The sequence below is a fragment of the Danio rerio genome, chromosome 16 (assembly GCF_052040795.2).
Source record: "Danio rerio strain M-AB ecotype USA chromosome 16, GRCz13ab, whole genome shotgun sequence".
In the NCBI taxonomy this organism is placed as follows: Eukaryota; Metazoa; Chordata; class Actinopteri; order Cypriniformes; family Danionidae; genus Danio; species Danio rerio.
The window spans coordinates 46,739,939-46,762,308 of NC_141036.1; the positions used below are offsets into that span (position 1 = coordinate 46,739,939).

General features: G+C 36.1%; 2 protein-coding genes across 4 annotated transcripts in view; one reads left to right on the plus strand and one right to left on the minus strand.

Moving 5' to 3' along the window:
• Positions 1-22,370, plus strand: part of scap (SREBF chaperone) — a 65,219-nt gene that overhangs the window by 13,517 nt on the left and 29,332 nt on the right. Inside the window, exons 1-7 of one of the 3 annotated variants that reach the window (XM_087287686.1) lie at positions 2,892-3,024; positions 9,174-9,374; positions 16,213-16,333; positions 18,728-18,885; positions 18,979-19,187; positions 19,296-19,401; positions 19,509-19,681. In XM_087287686.1, coding sequence (XP_087143812.1) covers positions 9,253-9,374; positions 16,213-16,333; positions 18,728-18,885; positions 18,979-19,187; positions 19,296-19,401; positions 19,509-19,681 — 889 coding nt within the window. In that variant the 5' untranslated portion in view covers positions 2,892-3,024; positions 9,174-9,252. Of the gene's footprint in view, positions 1-2,891; positions 3,730-9,173; positions 9,375-16,212; positions 16,334-18,727; positions 18,886-18,978; positions 19,188-19,295; positions 19,402-19,508; positions 19,682-22,370 lie in introns of those variants that run through there. The other 2 variants (XM_087287684.1, XM_087287685.1) reach the window with 2 other exon arrangements.
• On the minus strand, positions 592-2,762 carry LOC137487956 (uncharacterized). Its single transcript, XM_087287773.1, has 3 exons — positions 1,274-2,762; positions 939-1,180; positions 592-842 (listed from the first exon to the last, which is right to left on the minus strand). The coding sequence occupies exons 1-3, from the start codon at positions 2,394-2,396 to the stop codon at positions 672-674; spliced, it is 1,536 nt and encodes a 511-aa protein (XP_087143899.1). The 5' UTR covers positions 2,397-2,762; the 3' UTR covers positions 592-671.

A 22,370-nucleotide genomic window follows, 5' to 3' on the forward strand; every position in this document is an offset into this window, starting at 1 on the left:
TAAATGTAACCTTTTATTTGTCTATTTTATTGTTAAGCTTGAAAAAAACTATTATTAAATATTTAAATTTAAATGGTGTAATTTATTCAGATTTTGTTTAAAATGTACTACGACAGATGAAGGATAATGCAGAGACTTCAGTGGGTGAATCAAGGCGAAGGCAGATTCTGCTTGACTAGTGTATTCAGCATTGAACTCTACTGTGTATTAATGTAATTATGTTTTGTGGTTTAGTTTGGTGTGTGTATCTTCGACTCACGGCTCTCAATGATATTTGGTAAATAGTTTGGGCACCAAACTTGGGCATTTAAATAAATAATGAAACATTTTTAAAGCTAATTTTATCATTTGTTTCACCGATCATCATAGGGTAAAATGTTATTAACATTAACATTTGCCCAACAGTATGAAATGTTTCAAAGAAATGTGAAATTGTATAAGGTGAAATTACATGTTTCTTAATGTTTTTTTTTTTATTAACTGACATTGAATGTTTATTTTCTGACCAACAAAATTAAATGATTAAAACATTTTATGATCATGAAAGGTTTTTAAATTTATACTGCGCAAAGAACAAACACAACAAATGGATGCACAAAGAATCATTTTAATGCACAAAACATTTATTGGTGAACAAAGCACACTTCAAAGCAGTTTTCATGCACTGTTATTCACAAACATGTTTCTGATTTGTTCTCATGTGGATGCTCTGTAAACCCCAAGCAGATTCTTGAGAGCGGAAGACGGTTGCTTTTAGCTGACTGAGGCCTCTTCATCTTGACATCCTCATCATCAGTTTGACTCAACATGAGATTTTTTGTCACAGCACCAGCGACTCTTTTCTGTGTGTCACCAACAGATAGCACAGGAACATGGGTTAGTTTCAGAGCAGGCATGTTAGTGATCATAGGAACACGCACAAATGTTTGTTTGCTTACCTTCACTGGTCCTTTTGGAAAACCTGGCAGTCTGGGTAGGGAAATGTGAGTCTTAACCTCAGGGTCGCTGCCGTTTCTGTGTGCCTCATTATTTACAAAGGTAGAAAACCTGGACACTTGATGCCCTGAAGATCGATCTGTGAACTTCTGTCTAGCTGAAGGCTTCACAAGAGTACGACCTGGCTTCAATGCGGGCAAGTGTATGGGCACAGCGACAGGATTCTGGCACTTGTTTGCTTCTGCTGCTCGTTTCCCAAAAAAAGGCAGAACAGGGAAAGAAAGGTCAACACTGGCAATCTAATCAGACTTACATGAATGCTTAGTGATGTTTTTACCTGAAACTTCTAGCAGATTCCTAGGAGACTTCACTCCTCCATGCTCAGGAGATCTTCCACATGACTCTGATATCTTTTTGCCAGTCTTTGTCAAGAGAAAACGTCCAGTTGGCTTTTTCTGTCCTTCAACAGGCTTTACAGGAGCACATTTTGGCTTCAAACTAGGCAAGTGTGCAGGTGCTGCAGGAGCATCCTGGCGGAGTGGTGAAGCCTTGACGACATTCTTCTCTGTCTCATTCAATAGTTGAGCAGGAAACCTGGACGCTGGAGGTCCATCAATGGACTTCTGCCCAGCCAAACGCTTCACAGGAGCACAGCTTGGCTTCAACAATGGCAGAACAGGTGGCGAAAGTTCAACTCTGGGAATTACACCAGACTCGCAAGACGGAAAGCTGATATTTTTCACTGAGACTTCCGTCTTGTGCTTAGGAGAGCTCACTCCTTGATATTTTGGAGGTCCATATGTGAACCTTTGTCCATCAATGGGCACCACAGAAACATGGTTTGGCTCCATAAGAGTTGAGGAACGGTTCCCATTCAGCTCAGACTCACACGGGAAGATGATGTTTTTCACTGAAACCTTCGAGCTCACACCTTGCTGTTTTGGATATCCGTCTGTGAAGTTCTGCTTGTTGACAGGCTTCACAGGCATCCGGTGTGGCTTCAGAAAAGGAAGGTTTTTGCGGACAGCGAAAATCTTTTCCGCCATCACTTCTCCACTCCCAGAATGAGACAGGGGAGATGAGGAATGCTTAACACTGGCATTCGACTCAATCTCACGTGGGAAGATGATGTTTTTCACTCTGACCTTCGAGCTCTCTCCTAGCTGTTCTGGAGGGCCGTCTGTGAAGCTCTGCTGGTTGACAGGCTCCACAGGAACACGGTTTGGCTTCAGAACAGGAATAGGAGATTGTTGGAGAGGTGAATGTTTGCCCTTCTTTGCTGTTGTGCTCCCAAGATTAGGCAGAACAGACGAGGAAGGGTCAAAACAGGCCTTCAGGTCAGACTCAGATGGGTAGGTGGTGTTTTTCACACAACTCGCCATCAACTGCGTATAGGAGCTCACTTCACGACGTTCTTTAGGTCGTGGCAGGACGCGACTCAAAGCGTTTCTGAACCACATGTTGAAAAACGGGATTGGATTTTCTCAACAACTGCAAAAACGAGCTTGAACGAGCGATAGACAGTGTGAGACTGACAAATCTCATGGAATTTGTGGAATGCCAGTTAGGCTATGATGTCACATTATAGAACGTCTGCGGCGTTGACGTCTTTTAGGCATCATTTAAATGTCGAGTGTCTGTTCATTTCTATTACATCTGTATTCATTACATGAATTATTTTTATCATTGTGCTCTATATTATATTGTGACGCCAATAATTAATAAAAATATTTTTGAGCGAATTATTATGAGTTAGTCTGGTTTTTACTCTGTCATTTTGATCGTATTGACAAGAATCTTCACTTTAATTATTGTGTTTCTTCAAGTGGCAGCAGAGGTCGCACTTTAATGCATTGTAAAGGTTTGTCATTTTCCATGACGCCCGATAGAGGCCGTAGTTTGACGCTTAATGTATTCCGCTGGAGGTTGAAGTTGAGGGGTCACGTTGGTTGGATAGTGGCTTACAGTAGCTGACATGATGCTGGCAGAACACTAGAGACTCACAGCCACCTGCCTGCTGCAGCTAAACGAGAGCAATTCACTGTTAATAAAAGTCCTCGAAGAGGAAGAGAAGCACCCGCCATTAGGGTAAGCGATCATTTCAATGCTGTTGTGGTTTGTGTGGTGAAATTGCCAAATTAGAGCATTTAGAAGCATGGCAGGGCCCTTGGTGCTCATCCCTGTTAGCTGCTCCAGGAACAAGCTGTCAAAGCGCTTCCGAAATAACCTAACGTGTATAACTTATAGTTTGTCGTTACGCTGAGGCGATTAAATGAATATTTTAAAGTGTAATTATTAGAGGTAGTGTGTTTGTTTGTGTGAATTAAACCAGCAGGTGTTTAATACATGTACTGTTGCTAATGCTAAATCGCTAGCAGTTCGGCTAAAGATAATGCCATGGAGACGTGTTTCAGGTTCATCTTTCACAAAACAAAGATAAATAAATGATACCCGAGTGATGTGAATGAGCATAGGAAGCTCAAACAAGTGAGTTAATGCAGAACGGCATATGCATTGTTCGGCGGCTGTTAGCTTTGGTGCTGATCTCAGCTCAGCCAATTTACAGTTTAATTGATTGACATGTAACGTCAGATGTGACATCATACTAGGCATTGCACACTGGATTATTAAAGTGTAATAGATTATGGAGTACCATAACAGTGCAATGGTGTTGTGTGGAGTAACATTGGATTAATGATAATAGTCTGATAAACAACGTTGCAGTATGTATCAAACTACAATGAGTAGTACTATTTCATACGTCGCTGTACCAATGTCTTACGACAGAATTATGTGAGTATATTACCCTAATCTTATACTGTTATACGGTATTTTTGCATTAAAGCCTAAGATAGTTTAAAATGTTTTGTGAATAGTTCTGTTTTTAGTGTCATGCTTTAGTTATAAGCCATTATGTTTGTCCCAAGTTGACTAACTATGACTGATACTAACAAGAATTACTGTTTACCTTTTCTGCTGTGGAACTAGATTACATTTAGAAATGTTAAATTAATAGGTACTTATAAGTTATCATCAGTAGGCCCACACGGAATCTGCACGCGCAGAATTCTGCAGATTTTCTGCAGAATTCTGCAGATTTCTAGCCCATCATTAATTCTGTTTATTTACTTGAGTAAATGTGTGTAAATCTATATTTATATTTTTTTTATTAATTACACTAATATTACTGACTAATATGAAAATGTGTATCTGATTTATGCACAATACAGTTTGTACAGTAATATTTTCTGTATTTTAGTAGATATTTTATATGAGAGACTTGTACTGTTAACCAAATAAAGTGCATCTGATTGGATTTGTAATTTAAACATTAAACAAAAGTTTAAAAGGTATTACTTTTTATTTCACATTTTAAGGTTTTAATTATCATACTCATAACTTATGCAGATTCCGTCTGGCCCTGGTTATCAGACACAACAACAATAATAAATTAACATGGTAATATTAATTTATTTTTCTTAAATTAAATTGATTATTTACAACACATTTTTTGGTGGAAAGTACTTACAAAAAGTGACGTTTTTTAGATAATTTCTTCAATGTGGAAGTGATAATGTGAATAACCTTGCTAAACTCTCATAAATGACAGCTGTTATGCAGAAGATTTATATTTAGATGATTACCTGGGGAACATATTCACACAGACATAAATCTGCACTGTGTCTGTAGAGTTTGACAGCTAACACGTTTATTTATTATTTAGATTCCTAAGATGGAATTTTCCCTGAGATGGAATTTTGAGAAATTACCTAATTTTGAACACCATTTAGAATTAAGCTGTTTAAATGCCACATAGTATTCGAAGTAGTTGAAATCATTATTCAGTAGTTGAAATCATTTTTCAGTAGTTGAAATCATTATACAATAGTTGAAATCATTAGCCTTTTTTTTGATGATATAAATTAGCAACTTCGTATTGCACTTAAAATTTTAACCTGACAGGTTTGATAGATTTACACTTTTTTATGCGTGATCAAGCTTTCAGGTAATGTTTTTCGTTAACAACAGGTTCAGCATTCAACCACAAGTTTTTATCAGCCTACACGTAGAAAATTCCTTAAATTTTAAGTCATTTACTGTTTTTATGTAGTATAATTTGGTTTGCAGAATTTTAATCTTTTGTTTGGACTGAAAGTCTCTTTTAAATTTTTCAGAGGAGTAATAGACTGTTGGTCAAATTGAGATTAATACCTGTTTATTTGTTTGTGAAAGTAAATGTTGTATAAATGTGAAGAATTCAACTCAAATTCCAGTCATAATTTTAATTTCTATTAAATGTGCATGACTCACTTTGTGATAGTTGCTTGTTTCAATTAAATCTATTTCCGCTCATTTAAATGGATTTAAAATGCACATTCCAGGCTTCAGAAAAGATTCAAATAAAATATAAAATGTTCAATTAAGCATTTATAAATAAACTTTATGTGTAATTGGGTGCAATATCCATTCAAATTATTTATTCATGTATTATTTTTTTAAATGCACTATTAAGTTAAACACACAATCTTTCCAAACTTCATTTGTTACGGTGCAAGAAATTATTACATTCATGTTCATATGCATGAACCATCGCATGCACCTAAAACTAAAGTATACCTAGCTGGGGGCATTTTTGGGGGGGAGGCAGTCTGCATTTTGACATGTACTCTTAAAAAATATGTTTGCTGTTTGCTTAAATAACTTATTTTAAATGAGCTGAAACAGCACAATTCTTGGGTTTTCTTGGGACAACTTAATTGTTTTGTGTTTAATCAACTTAAATTGGTAAAAACTAATAAGTTAACTTAATTTCTTCATGTTGTCCCAACACAAATCGATCTTGTGGAACCAAGGATTTTTATTATGTGTTGTTTACTTATATTTTATTGTACGTTGTTGTTGTTGTTGTTGTTATTATTTTGTTAAGCAATCATACATTTTATAAAAAAAAATCTTTTTAATAAATGATTTAACTCTGCATGTGTTCAGCATGTTATTCCTTTGGTAATATTTTATGTAGAACAATCCTGCAAATATTGTAATTAACCTAGTTTAAAAGAACTTATCAACAACATTTGATATTTTAAGCAGATATATTGATTAAATTTGTTGCTTTTGTATGAAAAAAAGGACTTTTTTATTTCTTTTTCTTTTTTTGAGTAAATTATTGCATTTAATAAGCCGTTTAAATCTCTGTTGTGAAACATCATTAAGCTGCCCATTAGAATTATTTCTGTGTCTAAGATGTCTGATCCGTTTGCATATTTAGACATGTTCTCAGTTCAGTATGCTTTTTGTAATATCTGCTAACAGTTTCTTGCATTGCCGCTGGTTTGATTTGACAGATCTGCATAATAACAATTCAACAGCTTAGATTAATGTGTATAGATTTGTTATTGTTCATATATACAATGCTATGCATAAATGAGTACACCCCCACAGATCTAATATATTCTGTAGGATGATTTCAGCAATATGTTGTGCATATAGATTAGATTAGTCTGTACCAAAGCCAAAACTGAAACTAATCTAACAAAAAAGTTAAGATCCCTGTTTATTATTTAAGAGAGAACATTAATTCAAGACAAACATAACAAATATCATATTGAGTTGAATTTTCGTTTGCTCAGTGGAATTGAAGTGTATTGTTTTTAGGTGACCAAACTCTTATTTTTATCCTTATAGTGGTTTAAAAACAGTTTTGTTTAAATGCACCAAACATTGTTGACTAAATAAGAAAAAAACATTTTCAAAAGGTGGTGTTCTCATTCGTACTGAGCAGCTCTGTGTTCTGGTTTATTCTGGTTATATTCTTTGTTTGCCACACTGTAGTTCTCCTTCTCTGTCCGTTTTTTTTTTTATGAAATCTGTTGCATCACGGCTTAATGCAAGTTGCCCACAAGCTTGAGTAGCCAATGTGTAGCATCTCTGTGAGGCTGTGTGTGTCATCTTGTTTATGTAATATTTATAGAAATGCATGAACGCTGGCCTCTCATGAGGTGAAGTCCTCGGAGGAATGTTTCTGCTCTGTGGTGTAGTCCCAGTTGACAAAAAGGGCTCTTTGTAAAGCATAGACCGCCAGCATAACCCTTGAACCCTCTGGTTTCAGAGTTTAAAAGTCCAGAATCTACCAATGAGCAAAGGGTTAAATCAAATGGAGAGTTGTTTTAAAATAATGAGATGCTAGCTGTTAGCAGAGATTTGTTTAGACTGAGGTTTTCATTAACATTCAATTAGATAATATTGGTTGGAGTGTTTGGTATCATAAATGTAAACAAACAAACAAAAAAAAGTTATTTTAGAATTTAGTAAGGAGTTGCTGGTAACATTTGCTACTTGATACGGTGTAACAACTACTGCTTCGGTTGGTCAGATTTTGTTTATTATAATAATAATGATAATAATAATAATAATAATAATTATTATTATTATTATTATTATTATTTATTTGTTCTTTTTTATTTATTTTATTTTTTTTTTTTAAAGAAATCTCTTACACAGGACTCATACTTGGACACTTACTCAAAGGAGAAGTTTCCCCAAAATGGTAATATTGCAACAGAAACAGAAAATGTTAAACGTATACTTTTGGATTGCCCTATCCACTTGTGTGAGATGTCATGCGAAACGGCTTCTTGGTCCAAGCGCTATATCAAACTGCATAGGGAAACTTAAAAAATGGTAATAATTAACGTTACAAAGCACTGTAATGCTTTCGAAAATCATCATCGCTAAATTTGTATATATATATATATATATATATATATATATATATATATGTGTATATATATATGTATATTCATACCTAATATTCGATGGCCAGAAAGTGATTAATTATTGATAAATTGTTAAAATATTGGTGTCTGTGATGCAGCAAGTCCAGAGACTGATGTGTACACCATGATTTTATATGAAATTCACTTTAATGTGTGATGTGACTAAAAAGTGGTCATAAACGAATATTTTCCCCTTTAAATTGAGTAGCGGCTTGGACCTGGAAACAATATTTCAAACATCACGACTTAACAAGTGGATTTTTAATATAATCAGACAACGATTTTTACCTGAAGACACTTTAAGGGAAATATTTTTAAATGTGGATCCTTCAAAAATGGTAGAATTTAAATCAAAAGTAAACCTTAAAAACATTTAATTTTCTTTTGTATTATTTATTGCTGTCGATGTCTTTATAATATTTGTTTTATTGCAGAAAAGTGATATTTATAAAATGTTGTAAATTTGCGATGAAATAGCCAGAGAAGATGATATTGGCTGGGAGCTAGCTCTCTGCAACTCTCACATGGTCACCCATGAAGCTAAGAAGGTCTGCGCCTGGTCAGTACCTGGAGACCACGTGGGAAAGCTAAGTTGTTGCCAGAAGTGGTGTTAGTTAGACCAGCAGTGGCGCTCAACCTGCAGTCTGTGTGGGTCCTAACGCATCACTATATCGATGGGGACTCTATACTGTCAGTGAGCACCGTCTTTCGGATGAGATGTTAAACCGAGGTTGTTAAAAATCCCAGGATGTCCTTTAAAAAAAGGAGTAGGGGTTTAACCCTGGCATCCTGGCCATATTTCCCACTGGCCACCTGACAGTCCCCATATCATAATTGGCTTCATCACTCCATGAATACCAATAATCTGGTGTCTGGTGTGCTGTCTGGCGCAATATGACTGCTGTTGCATGATCCAGGTGGATGCTGCACAGTGGTGGTAGTTAAGGAGATTCTCCCAAAAATGTGTAAAGCGCTATATAAATGTGAGGTATAATACAATAATAATATGGCAGATTCAAAACTCTCTCTAAGAAATCATTTTCTTTTGTCTTTATTATGTATGATTCATTCAAGTTAATATATTAAAAACAAAGCAGCATTGTAAATATTATTAAGTTATATGTTAACTTAATATGTTAACGAATACAAAAAAATTGTTTTTGATTCTGAAATAATTATATAATGCTAAAAGATTGAACTTTATTAAGAAGCACTAATGCTTGTCTAGTGTTAAATTAAAAGCTTGACAGGTTTGTTACAAGTTTCCCATAATATCCTGTGGCTGAATGAGAGTGATAAAATGTCCATAATACTTTAAATATGTATCAAATACTCTTAAAAAAAAAGTGTTTATTTTTTGTTTTTTTTAATCAGTCAGCAGAAGAACAGGTAAATCTCTTCACACTATGAATGGAATCCTCCAGCTCTATTTACACTTGGGTTGTGTACATGTTTGCACAGATCCCTGGATGCCCGGCGGTGCCCTCGCCCTGGCCGCACACGCAGACTCGATGGCCATCAGCTGACCCCCGCGCCCAGGATGACGGTGAGAGAGCGGCTTCGGCAGAACATCTCGGCCGCCTTCTACCGGCACGGCCTGCTATGCGCCTCATACCCGGTTCCCATCATTCTCTTCACCTCTGCCAGCATCCTGACCTGCTGGTGAGCCTGCACATATGCTTTTATTATTGATAAGTAGCAGTGAAGCACAATGTTTAATTTACCTGTGGTGGCAGGATGCAAGGACTATCCACACAAACATCGCTGTACTCACACACAGGCTGTAAATCTACTGTTAATCATTTACTTCACTATTTAAATAATAGTAGGATGACTCTATCATGGACAAAGTCATACCAGAGAGGGGGCAGTTGGTCCTCTGTCAGTCAGTAATGTACACCTTTAAATAAAAATGACTAAAATTTACTTTGATTGGCAGAATTTTAGCTACAAAATAAGCAAGAAAGCTATTCTATGTTTACAGTAAACTACTGTATTTCATTAAATTATAAAATGTTAATACTCCACCACCATGGTAATACATAACACTAATTAATGCAATAAATATTATTAATAACATTAGATTCAGTATCATACTCTAATGTACAAAACAAATAAGAAGAAAGAAATGCCAAACGATAAACTGAAGTGTCACTAAAGGAATTCTGGAAAGTAATTTTTTTGTGATTCATCGTAAGGACACTGACTGTGCCTATGATTAGGATGTTGGCTATTTTATAGTACTTATAAAATATGTTCTTATTCTATGTCAATACTCTAAGGTACCTCACTAACTATTAATAAGCAGCACATTAGTATTTTATTGAGCTAAAAGTCTTTGTTAATGGTTTGTTAATAGCAAGAATTGAACCTTAAACTAAAGTGTGACACATATATTTAGCATCTGAAGCATTTTACAGTTTTTTTACCATTGAATCCATGGCTATTTTTTACAGTCTATAATGTTTTAAGAGTTAAATAACATCTACAACAGCTTCACAGGTATCACACACTGGACACAGCATTTCACGTCAAGTTAGGGCTGCGTACCATTTAAGTTTTTGAAATGATATTTTAAATTCGAAACTGTGCTGGGCTTTTGCATGAATGGACTTTCGTTTCTATGTATACATCGTATCCTCTCGCAGAAACAATTCACCTAGGCTGCCAGCATCTGTTTATTTATTTTAGTTCAGTTATTTTTGCCATAGATTTGCCATCCTACACATGCAATTCACTAACACTTATGTCATTTTATTCATTAAGGTATCGGTACTTTGTACCGTCAGACAAGACATTCATAGATACTAGAATTGAGACAGTTTGGTTAGTGCTTAAAAATATCACCTTCGATACTCAGCCCTACTTCCGATCTAGCTTAAATTAGTTAATCTAAACAACAAACATGCAGAAGTTAAATTTAAGAGTTTAAGTCAACAAAGGGATGTTGATGAGTTTGCAGGTTAAAAAAATAAGATCAAAAACATCAGCTCTTATTCAAAACATACACACTTTTTCAAACCACAGGAAAATGAGCATTTACAGGGTTGTCTGTGGGGTCTTAAATGTCTTGCATTTTAAAAACTAAAGGCCTTAAAAGGTCTTAAATTTACTGGAAAGCGTGTTGTAAATTGTGTGGTCTTTAATCATTTTAAACGGGTCTTAATTTTCCTATGTCTTAGTAAAGTTGCCTGATCGGGCTTACCAATCACCAATAATTCATCTTTAAAACATAAAACGTTAAAAAAAGTTAAATATTTACCTCTATTTACCAATAGTAAAAATTCTCTATGTGTTATAGACACACTCTTGTGCATACATTTTGTTTAATATAGTTTTGTAAATATTTCAACTAGATTTTGCTTGTTTTGACAAATATAAAACGTGATTAAGGTATAACTAAATTAAAATTTTGTTCGATGAGGCAAGTTCAAATCTTTTTCATTGGCCCCACCATGCCATTACAAACAATCCCTAGTGCTTAGCCCCATGTAAATCTGAAATTTACTTCATACTGGTCTTAAAAAATCTTAAGTTTGACTTGGTGAAACCTGCAGAAACCCTGTTTTCTAAAAGATGCACTAAACACAACCTTCCAGCCTTGTAGGCTTGTTAACAACTATTTAAGACAATTACAATTTAATTTAAGGAAAAGTGATGTGAGAAGCTCTCTGTGCACTGGCAGGATATTGAACTGTCTTCTGAATGTCCACATTTTAATCACATGGTGCACTGATTTTTTTTGTCTGCTGTGTGACCCTTCTGTCTCCTCCGCTATAAAATACCCAAATGCAATGATATGATGATGTCAGTGACAACCTGCAGTCATGGTGGGCAAGCTTTTGTTGTGGCATCCCACCATTGCAGAATGAATTTGAAGGAAATGCATGGAAGTGTTGTGCACAAGACCAAAAATCCACAGCTCTATCAATTTTTGAAGCACTGCGTGTTCTTTTGTGCTGCTGTGAAATCACCTATAAAATCTCTGGGTGGGATGTTTTGTGATGTTAAGACATGTGAGGTGATGGAAAAGGAATTAATTTGTCTTGTGGTTGGTTGTTCTGCACAGTGTGTATCAAATGTAGGATCATGCCAAGAGGACTGTCTGTATCGCAAACACAAAACTGGTACTAAGAACAGGAGAAAATGTTTTTCTCATGCCTTTTCATTTGGCCTCTGTCAGCAAAATGTGAATTAAGACTCTGATGCTTCAGATAAAGGGCAATCCATGTGGAAAAGAGTGAGTGTGTGAACGCTTCTCTCGGTGTGTAGCCCAGTGTCTGGAGGAAAAGAAGTAGCCTTTTGTGATGGTGGAAACTACTTGTCAGTCCTTTTGGAGCTGGAAAATAGAAAGTGCAGATATGTGGAAAAGCTTGACTTGACATAAAAGTGTTAGTTCACCCAAAATTTTTAATTCTATTATTAATTACTCACCCTCATTTCATACAAATTGAGATATTCATTCATTCATTTTCTCTTTAGCTTAGTCCCTTTATTAATCAGGGGTCGCCACAGTGGAATGAACCCCCAACTTATCCAGCATATGTTTTATGCAGCGGATGCCCATCCAGCTGCAACCCATGACTGGGAAACATCCATACACACTCATTCACACACATACAATACAGACAATTCAGCTTATCCAATTCACCAATAGCTCTATCTTTGGACTAAGGAGCACCCAGAGAAAACTCACACAAACACGTGGAGAACATGCAAACTCCACACATAAATGCCAAGTGACTCAGCTGCGGCTCAAACCAGCGACCTTTTAGCTGTGAGGCGACATCGCTACCCACTGTGCCATCTTGGCGCAAATTGAGATATTTTAGGTGAAATTGGAGAGCTCTCTTATCCTCCATGTTTCATGGTTTTTCTACGCACAAGTCCAGAAAGTAACCAAAAACAGCCTCAAAAACAGACCACATTGTCTTATGTGATTCAATCAGTATATTATCAAGCTACGAGACTATTTTGTGTGGTCATAAAGCAAAAATAATGATTTAAGAATATCAATGCATGAATCATTCATGCTCACCAGAATAGGAAAGTCCATTCAAATTACACGTAGAGTCCACCAACGTTCATTTCTTTTTAACATGCTTGCATTTGTTGCTTGCAATAGCTCTACTGTGCAGTCATCTAATGATGATAAAATTATGTTTCTAAAACAGGGGTGCCCAAACTCGGTCTTGGAAGGCTGGTGTGCTGCATATTTTAGTTCCAACCCTAATTAAACACATCTGACTCAGCTAATCAAGCTCTTTCTAGCTATACTAGAAACTTCCAGGCAGGTATGGTAAAGCAAATTGGAGCTAAACTATGCAGTAAATCGGCCCTTCAGGACCAAGTTTGGGCACCCCTGCTCTAAAAGAATAATATAAAAAATAGTCACAGTTAATAACATAATACTGTCATTAAATGTGGTTGTTTTATTGGTTTGTTTTTTAATCAGTATAATCAAAGACTATAGAATAGACAAGACATGTCACTCGTATAGTTTTAAATGGAGAAAATTGTAGCGGCAAATGAAGCCCCGCCTTCTAGTACAGTAGCCAATCATTTTTCGACTCTCTGGGGGAAGGGCTCGGACCAGAGTTTTTTGCAGATGTTGTGTGATTTGAACATTTGGACATTAAACTAAAGAGACAGTTGCTGTTTAATTTAATTGATGATTCCTTCAATGTAATGTAATCGTAAGCTTGGCAAGCAGTTTTGGAGAATTTGATGTTTCCCCATTCAAACAGAATGCCCGAGAAACCTTTTAAAGTTGGTCGCCGAGTAAAATGGCTTGCCCTAAAGGGACTTTTATTATAGTTATTCAGTTACTTTTAAAAAGTCTTAGAAAATAGTATGAATAAATAAAATAATAGGAGAATTTGATGTTTCCCCATTCAAACAGAATGCCCGAGAAACCTTTTAAAGTTGGTCGCCGAGTAAAATGGCTTGCCCTAAAGGGACTTTTATTATAGTTATTCAGTTACTTTTAAAAAGTCTTAGAAAATAGTATGAATAAATAAAATAATAAACAAAGTATTTTCAGTTTTTAGCTAAGTGCATCCATCATTTTAATTTCGGTGCATCCTTAAAATTCAATAACATTGAAAGAATGCACAGATGAATTTTTACCTGCTGATGAATGATAAAGAAATATGCCCATCAAAATCCACACGACTTTTAACAGCTTTAAGTAGCAGACATAATAACAATAGCGTGCATTTATAAACACTGAAATGCCATTGTTCACTGATGTGGGCACCGTCACGCTAATAAAGTGAATTCATCTGTCAAGGTGGAATTCTACGGTGTGCATGTTGAACTTATGGCAAGGTCACAGCTCCCCTGAAAGAAATATTTAGTTTGCTTAAGGGTGTTTTCACAATTGACAGGTTTGGTTATATTAAAACAAGCTGATTGATTGCTCTGGTAGTGTGGTTCGTTTTGAAGAATGTGAACACTGCCACCCAAACCCTGGTGTGCAGTAAACAAGAAAACTGACTCCACTCAAACTTTGGTAAGGTTTGACTAAAATATGTCCGCAACACAGACAAAAGTAAGTTCATCACACAATTTATGTCTGTATGTTTGCTTTTAAAAATTGTAGTGTGCTTTAAAATGGAAAACAGACATTAGCCCCTTTCACACAGTGATACCGGTAAATTTCTGGAAAATTTCCGGAACGACTTTACCGGTATATTGAAAAAAGCGCTGTTCACACAGGCGAGGACGTTACGGAAATTTTCCGGAAAAGAGCATTCACACATCCATTCCAAAATACCGGTAAATTCTGACATCATTCACCACAAATGAGCTTTAAACGGCTGCGCTTGTATTTGTAAACATTTGACTAAATTACAAACTCTGTGGATGATCAATATTGTGAACAACTTTCGCAGGATCACTTTCGCATGTCGAGATGTTCATAATATGTGCGTGTGCAGCGCTCATAGGCGCACGCAAAGCTTGAAGGTAAACAAACAACGGCTTATCATAAGCATCTCATCGATGATTATTTACACAGTTGGCATTAAGAAGAACATATAAACGTGATCTGACTAACTTCTAGCAGCTAAATGTGTCTGGAAAAATATTCAAAGGCTTTTATCCTCACAAACCGCGCGGACGTAAATGCGTCTGACTGTTGTGATTGGCTAAATCAGGTGTCTCACGTCAGCACGTTCTAGACGTGCACGCGCTTATTACGGGAATCTTCCTTTTGCATTCACACAGCGCAGCATTCCGGCAAATTGCCGGTAATGTTACAACTTCTCTTTCCGGAAAATAGCCAGAACGAATTTACCGGTATTTTCAAAAAGGACCTGTTCACACATACAACCTTTCCGGAAAATTGCCGGCAATTTTCCGGAAAGGTCTGTATGTGTGAAAGGGGCTATTGATGTAACAAATTGGACTGTGGATCTCAGAAGTTTTAACTGTATACCATTGGAGAAGATCACATATTCTTTGAGAGGAAAGGATGAAGTATTTAAAAAGATTTGTAATCCATTTTTGAACTACATTAAAACAGTACCACTTGATTTGATTTGACAAAATGTTTTTGTTTCTACTGGTTTATACTGTATCTCCTCCCTTTTTTATTTATTTATTTATTTATTTATTTATTTATTTATTTTATATACTGTGTATGTTTTAATTTAGTTAGTTTGTTAATTCTTGAAAAAGCAAAATAAAAATATATAATCAGTAATTATAGTGTAAATGCCGAGCAAACTAGGACTTAAGATGTGCTTTATGTCTGTTTCCTTTTTGTCCATATTTAAACCAACAAAGAGAACCAAAAAACCATGGTGAACACACCCTTGTTCATCTTCCAGGAAACAGCTCTTCAGTGAAGCAAGCTCCGTTAAATACTTTTCCAAAGCAATGGAAAGAGTCTGAGCCTTGTTTTGAAGAGGACATTCCAGGTGTAATTTGCACAACCGCCTACTGTTCCTTATGTCAGCAGTGTCACATGTTTTAAGCTCCTCTCTTTAACACACTGCTAGTGTGAGTAGAGGATAACCAGGGATTTTCAGGCATTTTAAAGGATAGTGACTGATGCTTCTTTTGTGACATGTAGGGGCTGGTCAGATTGTCCATCTGGAGAGTTTTCCTCTCTGCATGTGTGTGCTGCTGAGGGCATTGTGCAATCATTTTTCCTAGAAAGAGTAGAAACCCTAGCCTTCTGAAAGCTTGTTTTTGCCTGAGGGATGACAGCATGATCATATTGATCTCGTCTCCCTCCTGGTACAAATTTACAATGTTCACTCTTGCTGCACCTTTGCGTGACTGAGTGAAAGCTTTAAAACTCAGTAAAAAAATGCAAAACAACACTTTGCATATTTTGTACCATTTTTATTCAAATATTATTTGTGGTATGGAGCTTTTCAGGGCTCTGTGAGAAGGCCTCAGTTTGGAGATGTTGTGTCTATGAGGAATGCAGCTTGACGTTAGTAATAAAGATTGATTTGTTGTTGTGTGACCATGCTTTCATTTACAGTTACCCTCTGCTGAAGCTGCCTCTACCAGGAACGGGGCCTGTGGAGTTCACCACTGGAGTACGAGATTACTCGATCCCATCCCATGAGTCTCAGGGGGACCTGTCAGAGCGCCCGGATTGGGTAAGATGAAAGGCACTTTTGATATGCAGTGATGTGCATTAACATTAAGTGCGGTTTATTTATAAACTAATTTCGAGAGGATCACGTGCTTATGATCAACATGGCTGGCATCTCATTAGCTCCATAATCTGCCCTATTAGATGATTATGGACGCATTATAAATAACCAGAGCTTTTCACTCCAGTTATCTTCGTCTTGAAGTTTCTCCCCTTCCTCCCCCCTTTTTCTTATAGGGCAACACTGTGGCCTAGTGGCTTGCACTGTTGCCTCACAGCAAGAACGCTGCTGGTCCAGCCTCCTATTAGGCTGGTTGGCGTTTCTGTGCGGAGTTTGCATGTTCTCCAGTGTTTGGGAGAACATGCATGGGTTTCCCCTCGGTTCCCTGGTTTCCTCCCACCGTCCAAAAACATACACCATAGCCAATCGACTTAACCAAATTATCACCTAAGACAACCTTAGTTTACACTTCTCAAACGGTGACAAACAGGAGTGTTCTTGAGACCTGCCCTCTCGCCCCTCTCGCCCTTCTAACGGGAGGGAGCCCCAGGCTCGTGGATATTATGAACACAGGGCTCTCTCCCGGCACAGCATGCCAATTACGCTTCACTGATCATCAGCTAAGTGTGAACTCTTGAAAGCTTTTTATGTTATCAGAGGTTGCTTTTTCAAATTCAACTTTATTCATCAGTTCTATTATTTTCATCAGTATGTGTAAGAAATGTTAATTGACAAACAATATTTCTGAAGGATCATTGGAAGCAACTTATATTTTTAAATAATCAAGAATTTAAAAAGCTGTTATCGAAATTATGTTTTACATTATTGCCAAATAACTACAGCCTTGGTAAGCATAAAAGTCTGGGCCTAGGCATGTGCATTGTTTTATTTACAATGTTTAGTAGGTCTGCATGGTATTGGAAAACTCTAACATTGCAATATTTTGTTATACTCCGATTATATACTGCAATATGATTTCCAAGTTACTTGAATATCTCTATTTGCACAGAATTAATCAATTTAGATTGATTGGGATATTGTTCAGCTGCATAAAATCTAATAAACAAATTAAAACCATCAATAAATTCAATAAAGAAAAAGATACAGTGCTTTGTTTTCTTTGTTTATCAGTATTCAGCTACAGTAATTAAATGAAAAGAATAATTCAATAAAATTAATCATTAAAATGTAGAAAGAGCACAATTTCTTATGCTAAATGCTTTTAAAATCCTCAGGCTTCAAAAAACACATCCAAATGACACATTTTCACACAGACTCAACATATCGTCAGTGTGACCATTGCGAATTGTCTCATTGCAATAGCGATGCTAAAACCATCTGTTGTGCAGCCCTAATGATAAGATATATATTTTTAAGGCAAATATTGGTTCTAGTATTGGTTAGTTTTGTGGACTTAAATAAAAATCTGAAATCCAAAAAAAGATGTTTTATTACCTTCTAAGCTATCAGATTTAAACCATTTTACCTAATGGACAATAATCCCCCTAACGGCTTACTTATTGACTTTTACCACATCTACATCAGGCTAGGCATGAGACAATAACTGTCTCAAGGTATATCGCGATTTGGAAAAGCGCCAAAATTTTCTGCTATATCATTCCTAAGGTATGTGTAAGATTTTTTATTTACTTTTTTTTAGCACAACAGTATCTCCAGCAGAAAAGACAGCAGAAATCAATGATTCATTTGAATTATTTAGCCTGACATGTTTACTGCTCCAAAATATTATAAATCTTTCACAAAATAAAATATATAGTTTTCAAAGGGGAAAGAAGTTTTAGTTTTTTACATGGACATTTAAAAACAATAGATTTTAGAGCAGTAATCACAATACTGTGAGACCGTGAAAGCGTGATATTTTTGTCCAAGGTTATTATACCGTCAGAAACCTTTACTGGTCTTTGCCTACATCAGGCAACTGTAGGAACAACCATTGCACTAAAAACCACTTCAAAGATTCAATGGCAGTGCAATATTCTTCCAACAGCCCACAGCACTTTAGCGTTGTGGCATAGAGATAACTTAGGCAAGCGCCACTTATAATTTCTTTCTAGAAATTTTTAAATTAGGTTCATCTTAGGTCAGACAGAAAATAACACCGTAAAAACAATATAAATAATACAGATATACATAACATGCCATAAAAATCATGCACTCTTATATTGAGTCTCAAACTCAATTCTCTGTAGAGTTTAATTTCAACTCACACCTGCTTGGTAGTTCCTAGTAGTCTTGAACGCCTTGATTAGTTGGATAAGGAGTGTTTGATTAGGGTTGGTGCAAAACTGTGCAGAGCTGGGGCCCTCCAGGAATTTTTCCAGGAGTTTGAGACCTAAGTCTTTTATGTTTTAACCAAAACTGTTACTCTTCTTGCAGTATCGGGGACCTCCAGTGGCCTACATCCAGCAGGTGTTGGTCAAGGCAGCAGTTTCACCATGGGGCAACAGTTTGGTCCCTGTGGACGTGTTTCGCTCTCCTCTTGGTCGAGTTTTCAGCCTTTTGGATGAGATCAGAAACCACGTTTACACGGACAGGTTGAGACTTTCCACCCTGACTAATTAGTGCTTTTTAATCGATGCTGGATTTCTCAACCTCATTTTTCCTGTTTTGTTTTCTTCTCTTCACAGAAGTTTGGAGGCGCTGTGTTTGCAGGTGACAGATTTGTTGCCAGGTTTGCGGCGCATGCAGGCGGTCCTTCCAGAGCACGGCTGTCTGCTGGTGTCCCCTGGCAACTATTGGCAGAACCGGCGTGACCTGTTTGATGCTGATCCAGACCTCCTGAAGACAGTCCACCAACATGAACCCAAAGGCCTTCATACCTCAGCCACTCTTAGAGGCAGGGAGCGGCTTATAGCCATTTAATCTAATACAGAATTCAAGTTACCTGCTGCTCATTTATGACCTGTGAAATTACAGTTTTTTTCCCCATTGTGTGCTTTTTCAGATTTACTCTTTGGCGTCCCAGGGAAGCAGACGGGTGTTAGCTTGTATAGCAAGAAGAGAGTGGTGACATACACCGTCACAATTGCACTAAGCTCCTATGATGCAAGGTCAGCCTTCCTTTGCATAGACATGGTCATATTTTCTAGTTTTTTTCATAGTTTATAAAAACAACGAGTATTTAGCATCTTCTTTGTTTGTGTGTGTTTATGGACAGGTTTGTAGGCAGTCTTCGAGCACGTCTGAAGCAGCTTCATCCATCAGCAAACTGTACTCTGCGTGAAGACCACATGGTGCACGTCCATTTTAAAGAAGAGATTGGCATCGCTGAGCTCATCCCTTTAGTCACAACCTACATCATCTTGTTTGCTTATATCTACTTCTCCACACGTAAGCACCATCTCTTAGGCTGCACAATATTGAATCAAAAGGCCGGGCCACAACAAGCCAATGTCTAAACAATTAGCGCGAATAGAAACTAACTGTTGTAACTGTGTATTGGCTCATATCTGGGCTCATCTGGACCAAAAAGCAGTATGTGAACACACCAAACGGATGGTAGCCAACTGATTCGAGAGCGTGCGTTTTCCACCTGTGTGAGAGGACATGCACGTGGAAGTAATCTGTTTTCTAATTCAACAAAAAGAAATCGAACTTCTGACATTAACGTGCGAAGAGTAAACAATGCAGCATTTAACACAGACGAAGCCCAACGACCAACTGTCGTCTTGGTGTGTCCCGGCCTTAATATTGCAACACATACAGTATATTTTCTGCGATTTATACATTGCATTTGAGTACAACATCAGATGACTTAAATACCTCTTTTTGGAAAGAATTTATAATATTAGTCTGATTAGGATGATTATGATGGATAGTGCTATTTAATTTAATCATATCACAAATGTGATAGATACCAGTTTAACATTGATTACAAATGCAAATTAGAAAAGCACTAATTCAGTACATTCTAATGATTTCTAAAGTGACATTGTAAATTATGGCAAAAATAGTCCTGACATGTACTTTACCTTAACAGTAATACATTTTGCGTTTAAAGATTTGCATTTTACAGGGTGTCCATGAGGTCTTAAACTCTTGAAATGTCTTAAATCATAAAAGCAAAAATTTAGGCCTTAAAAAGTCTTAAATCTACCGAAATGCTGTGTTGTAGGTCTTAATCCTTCTTAAACAGGTCTTAATTTTCCTGTTCATGTATAGCTACACAATCTTGCCATTAACACTTACACAATCATTAACAATTCATCACAATAAAGCTTTTAACTTTTTATTTAAAAATATCATTTAATTACTTTTCTTACTGTAATATTTGCTTATCTTCTCCATTTATTTATGGCCGAGGATACTGACCTGCCTTTTTTTAAATTATTATTAAATTATTATTATTGTAGACAGTCATTGACAGCTATGTTTTGCTCTATTATTGGTAGGGGTTATAGGTTTTGTGAATGAATTAATTTGAAAATTAAAAAAATATATATTCAAACTAAATTATTGCTATTGTATTATCAAGTGACAACCTTTTTTAACTGGGATATTTTTTTTAAATATTTAGCATTTAGCCTAAAAGTGTAAAAATGTGTTCATAATGGTCATAAAAAGGTCTTTAAAAGTCTTAAAGTTAACTTTGTAAAACCTGCAGAAACCTTGTTTTAGAATATTTTTAATTTTCTTTTAAACACTTGGCAGACACCTTTATCTAACCTTATCTAAGCGATTCACGGTACTTGAATGTACACTTTTATTTTTAATCAGTTCTTGTTTTTCCTGAGGCTCAACCCACAGCCTTGCCATTGTTAGCAGCATGCTCTACCATCTGAGCTACAGGAAAAACAATATTGCACCAATATTTCACAGTATTAGTGTTTTTGCTGTGTTTTTGATCAAGTAGATGCAGCCATAAGAAACATGAAAAATGAACATTACCAACCACAAAATAGTGAACAGTACTGTACATGCATTGTTTGTGTGTTATGTGCTACATGATTGTGGAATGTAATTTGTCACATTGTAAGCTTGGAGTTACAACAGAGGATATCACTGTGTCTCAGTGATTTGTAAACAATAAGTTACTCCTTTAAAATGTATGTAGAAAATTCCAGAAATATTTTAGTTTAATGGGCCACATACTTTCAAGAGTCATCTTGCGTGAAAAAACTGCTATAACATTTTGTTACAAACAATAAATATATACAGGTAAAGTCAGTGTTATTAGCCTTCCAGTGAATATTTTTGTCTTTTTTAAATATCTCCCATATTATGTTTAACGGATCAAGGAATTTTTCACTGTATTTCCTACAATATTTTTTCTTCAGGAGAAAGTTTTTTATTTTTTTTATTTTTAGCTAGAATAAAATCAGTTTTTAAATTATTAATAACATTTTATGGTCAATATTATTAGCTTAAGCAATATCTTTTTCAATTGCCTACAGAATAAACCATCATTATGCAATGATTTGCCTAATTACCCTAATTTGCCCTAGTAATAACCCTAATTAACCTAGTTAAGCCTTTAAATGTCACTTTAATGAACACTAGTATCTTGAAAAATGTCTAGTAAAATATTATTTGCTGTCATCATGGCAAAGATAAAATAAATCAGTTATTAGAAATGAGTTATTAAAACTATAATGTTTAGAAAAGTGTTGAAATAAATCTTTCCGTTTGAAAAAAATTTTGGAAAAGAATATACAGGTGGGCTCATAATTCTGACTTCACCTGTAAATCAATTATATTAAATTTATTTATTTGTTTACTGTTTACCAGAGAGAAAGTCAAAACCCTTTGATGGGCATCTAAGGACTTGTATTTTTCTTTCTCTATGGATTATTCTGCAAAGTTTTAATAACATTAGGGAGTGTTGAAATTTGCCATGTTGCCAGGTGCCTGTAGACAAAACGACAAATTGGCAGCAGAAAGCTTTTGGATTAGCGTAACAGATTTCCAACTGAGCATTTGCCAAAGGGGTTTTCAGTCTGGCCTAGCATTTATCCTAAGAACAGCACGTTCAGCGTCAAGAATGTGTCCATGTACCCTCATTCCATCAGAGGTTTGCACA

What these genes read in the sequence shown, in the direction of transcription:
- LOC137487956 (XM_087287773.1), bottom strand. Translation starts at nt 2,396, where the DNA reads ATGTGGTTCAGAAACGCTTTGAGTCGCGTCCTGCCACGACCTAAAGAA. An exon ending in GAATCTGCTAGAAGTTTCAG is followed by an intron (nt 1,181 to 1,273) that starts GTAAAAACATCA and finishes GGAAACGAGCAG; the next exon opens with CAGAAGCAAACAAGTGCCAG. An exon ending in TTCCAAAAGGACCAGTGAAG is followed by an intron (nt 843 to 938) that starts GTAAGCAAACAA and finishes GGTGACACACAG; the next exon opens with AAAAGAGTCGCTGGTGCTGT.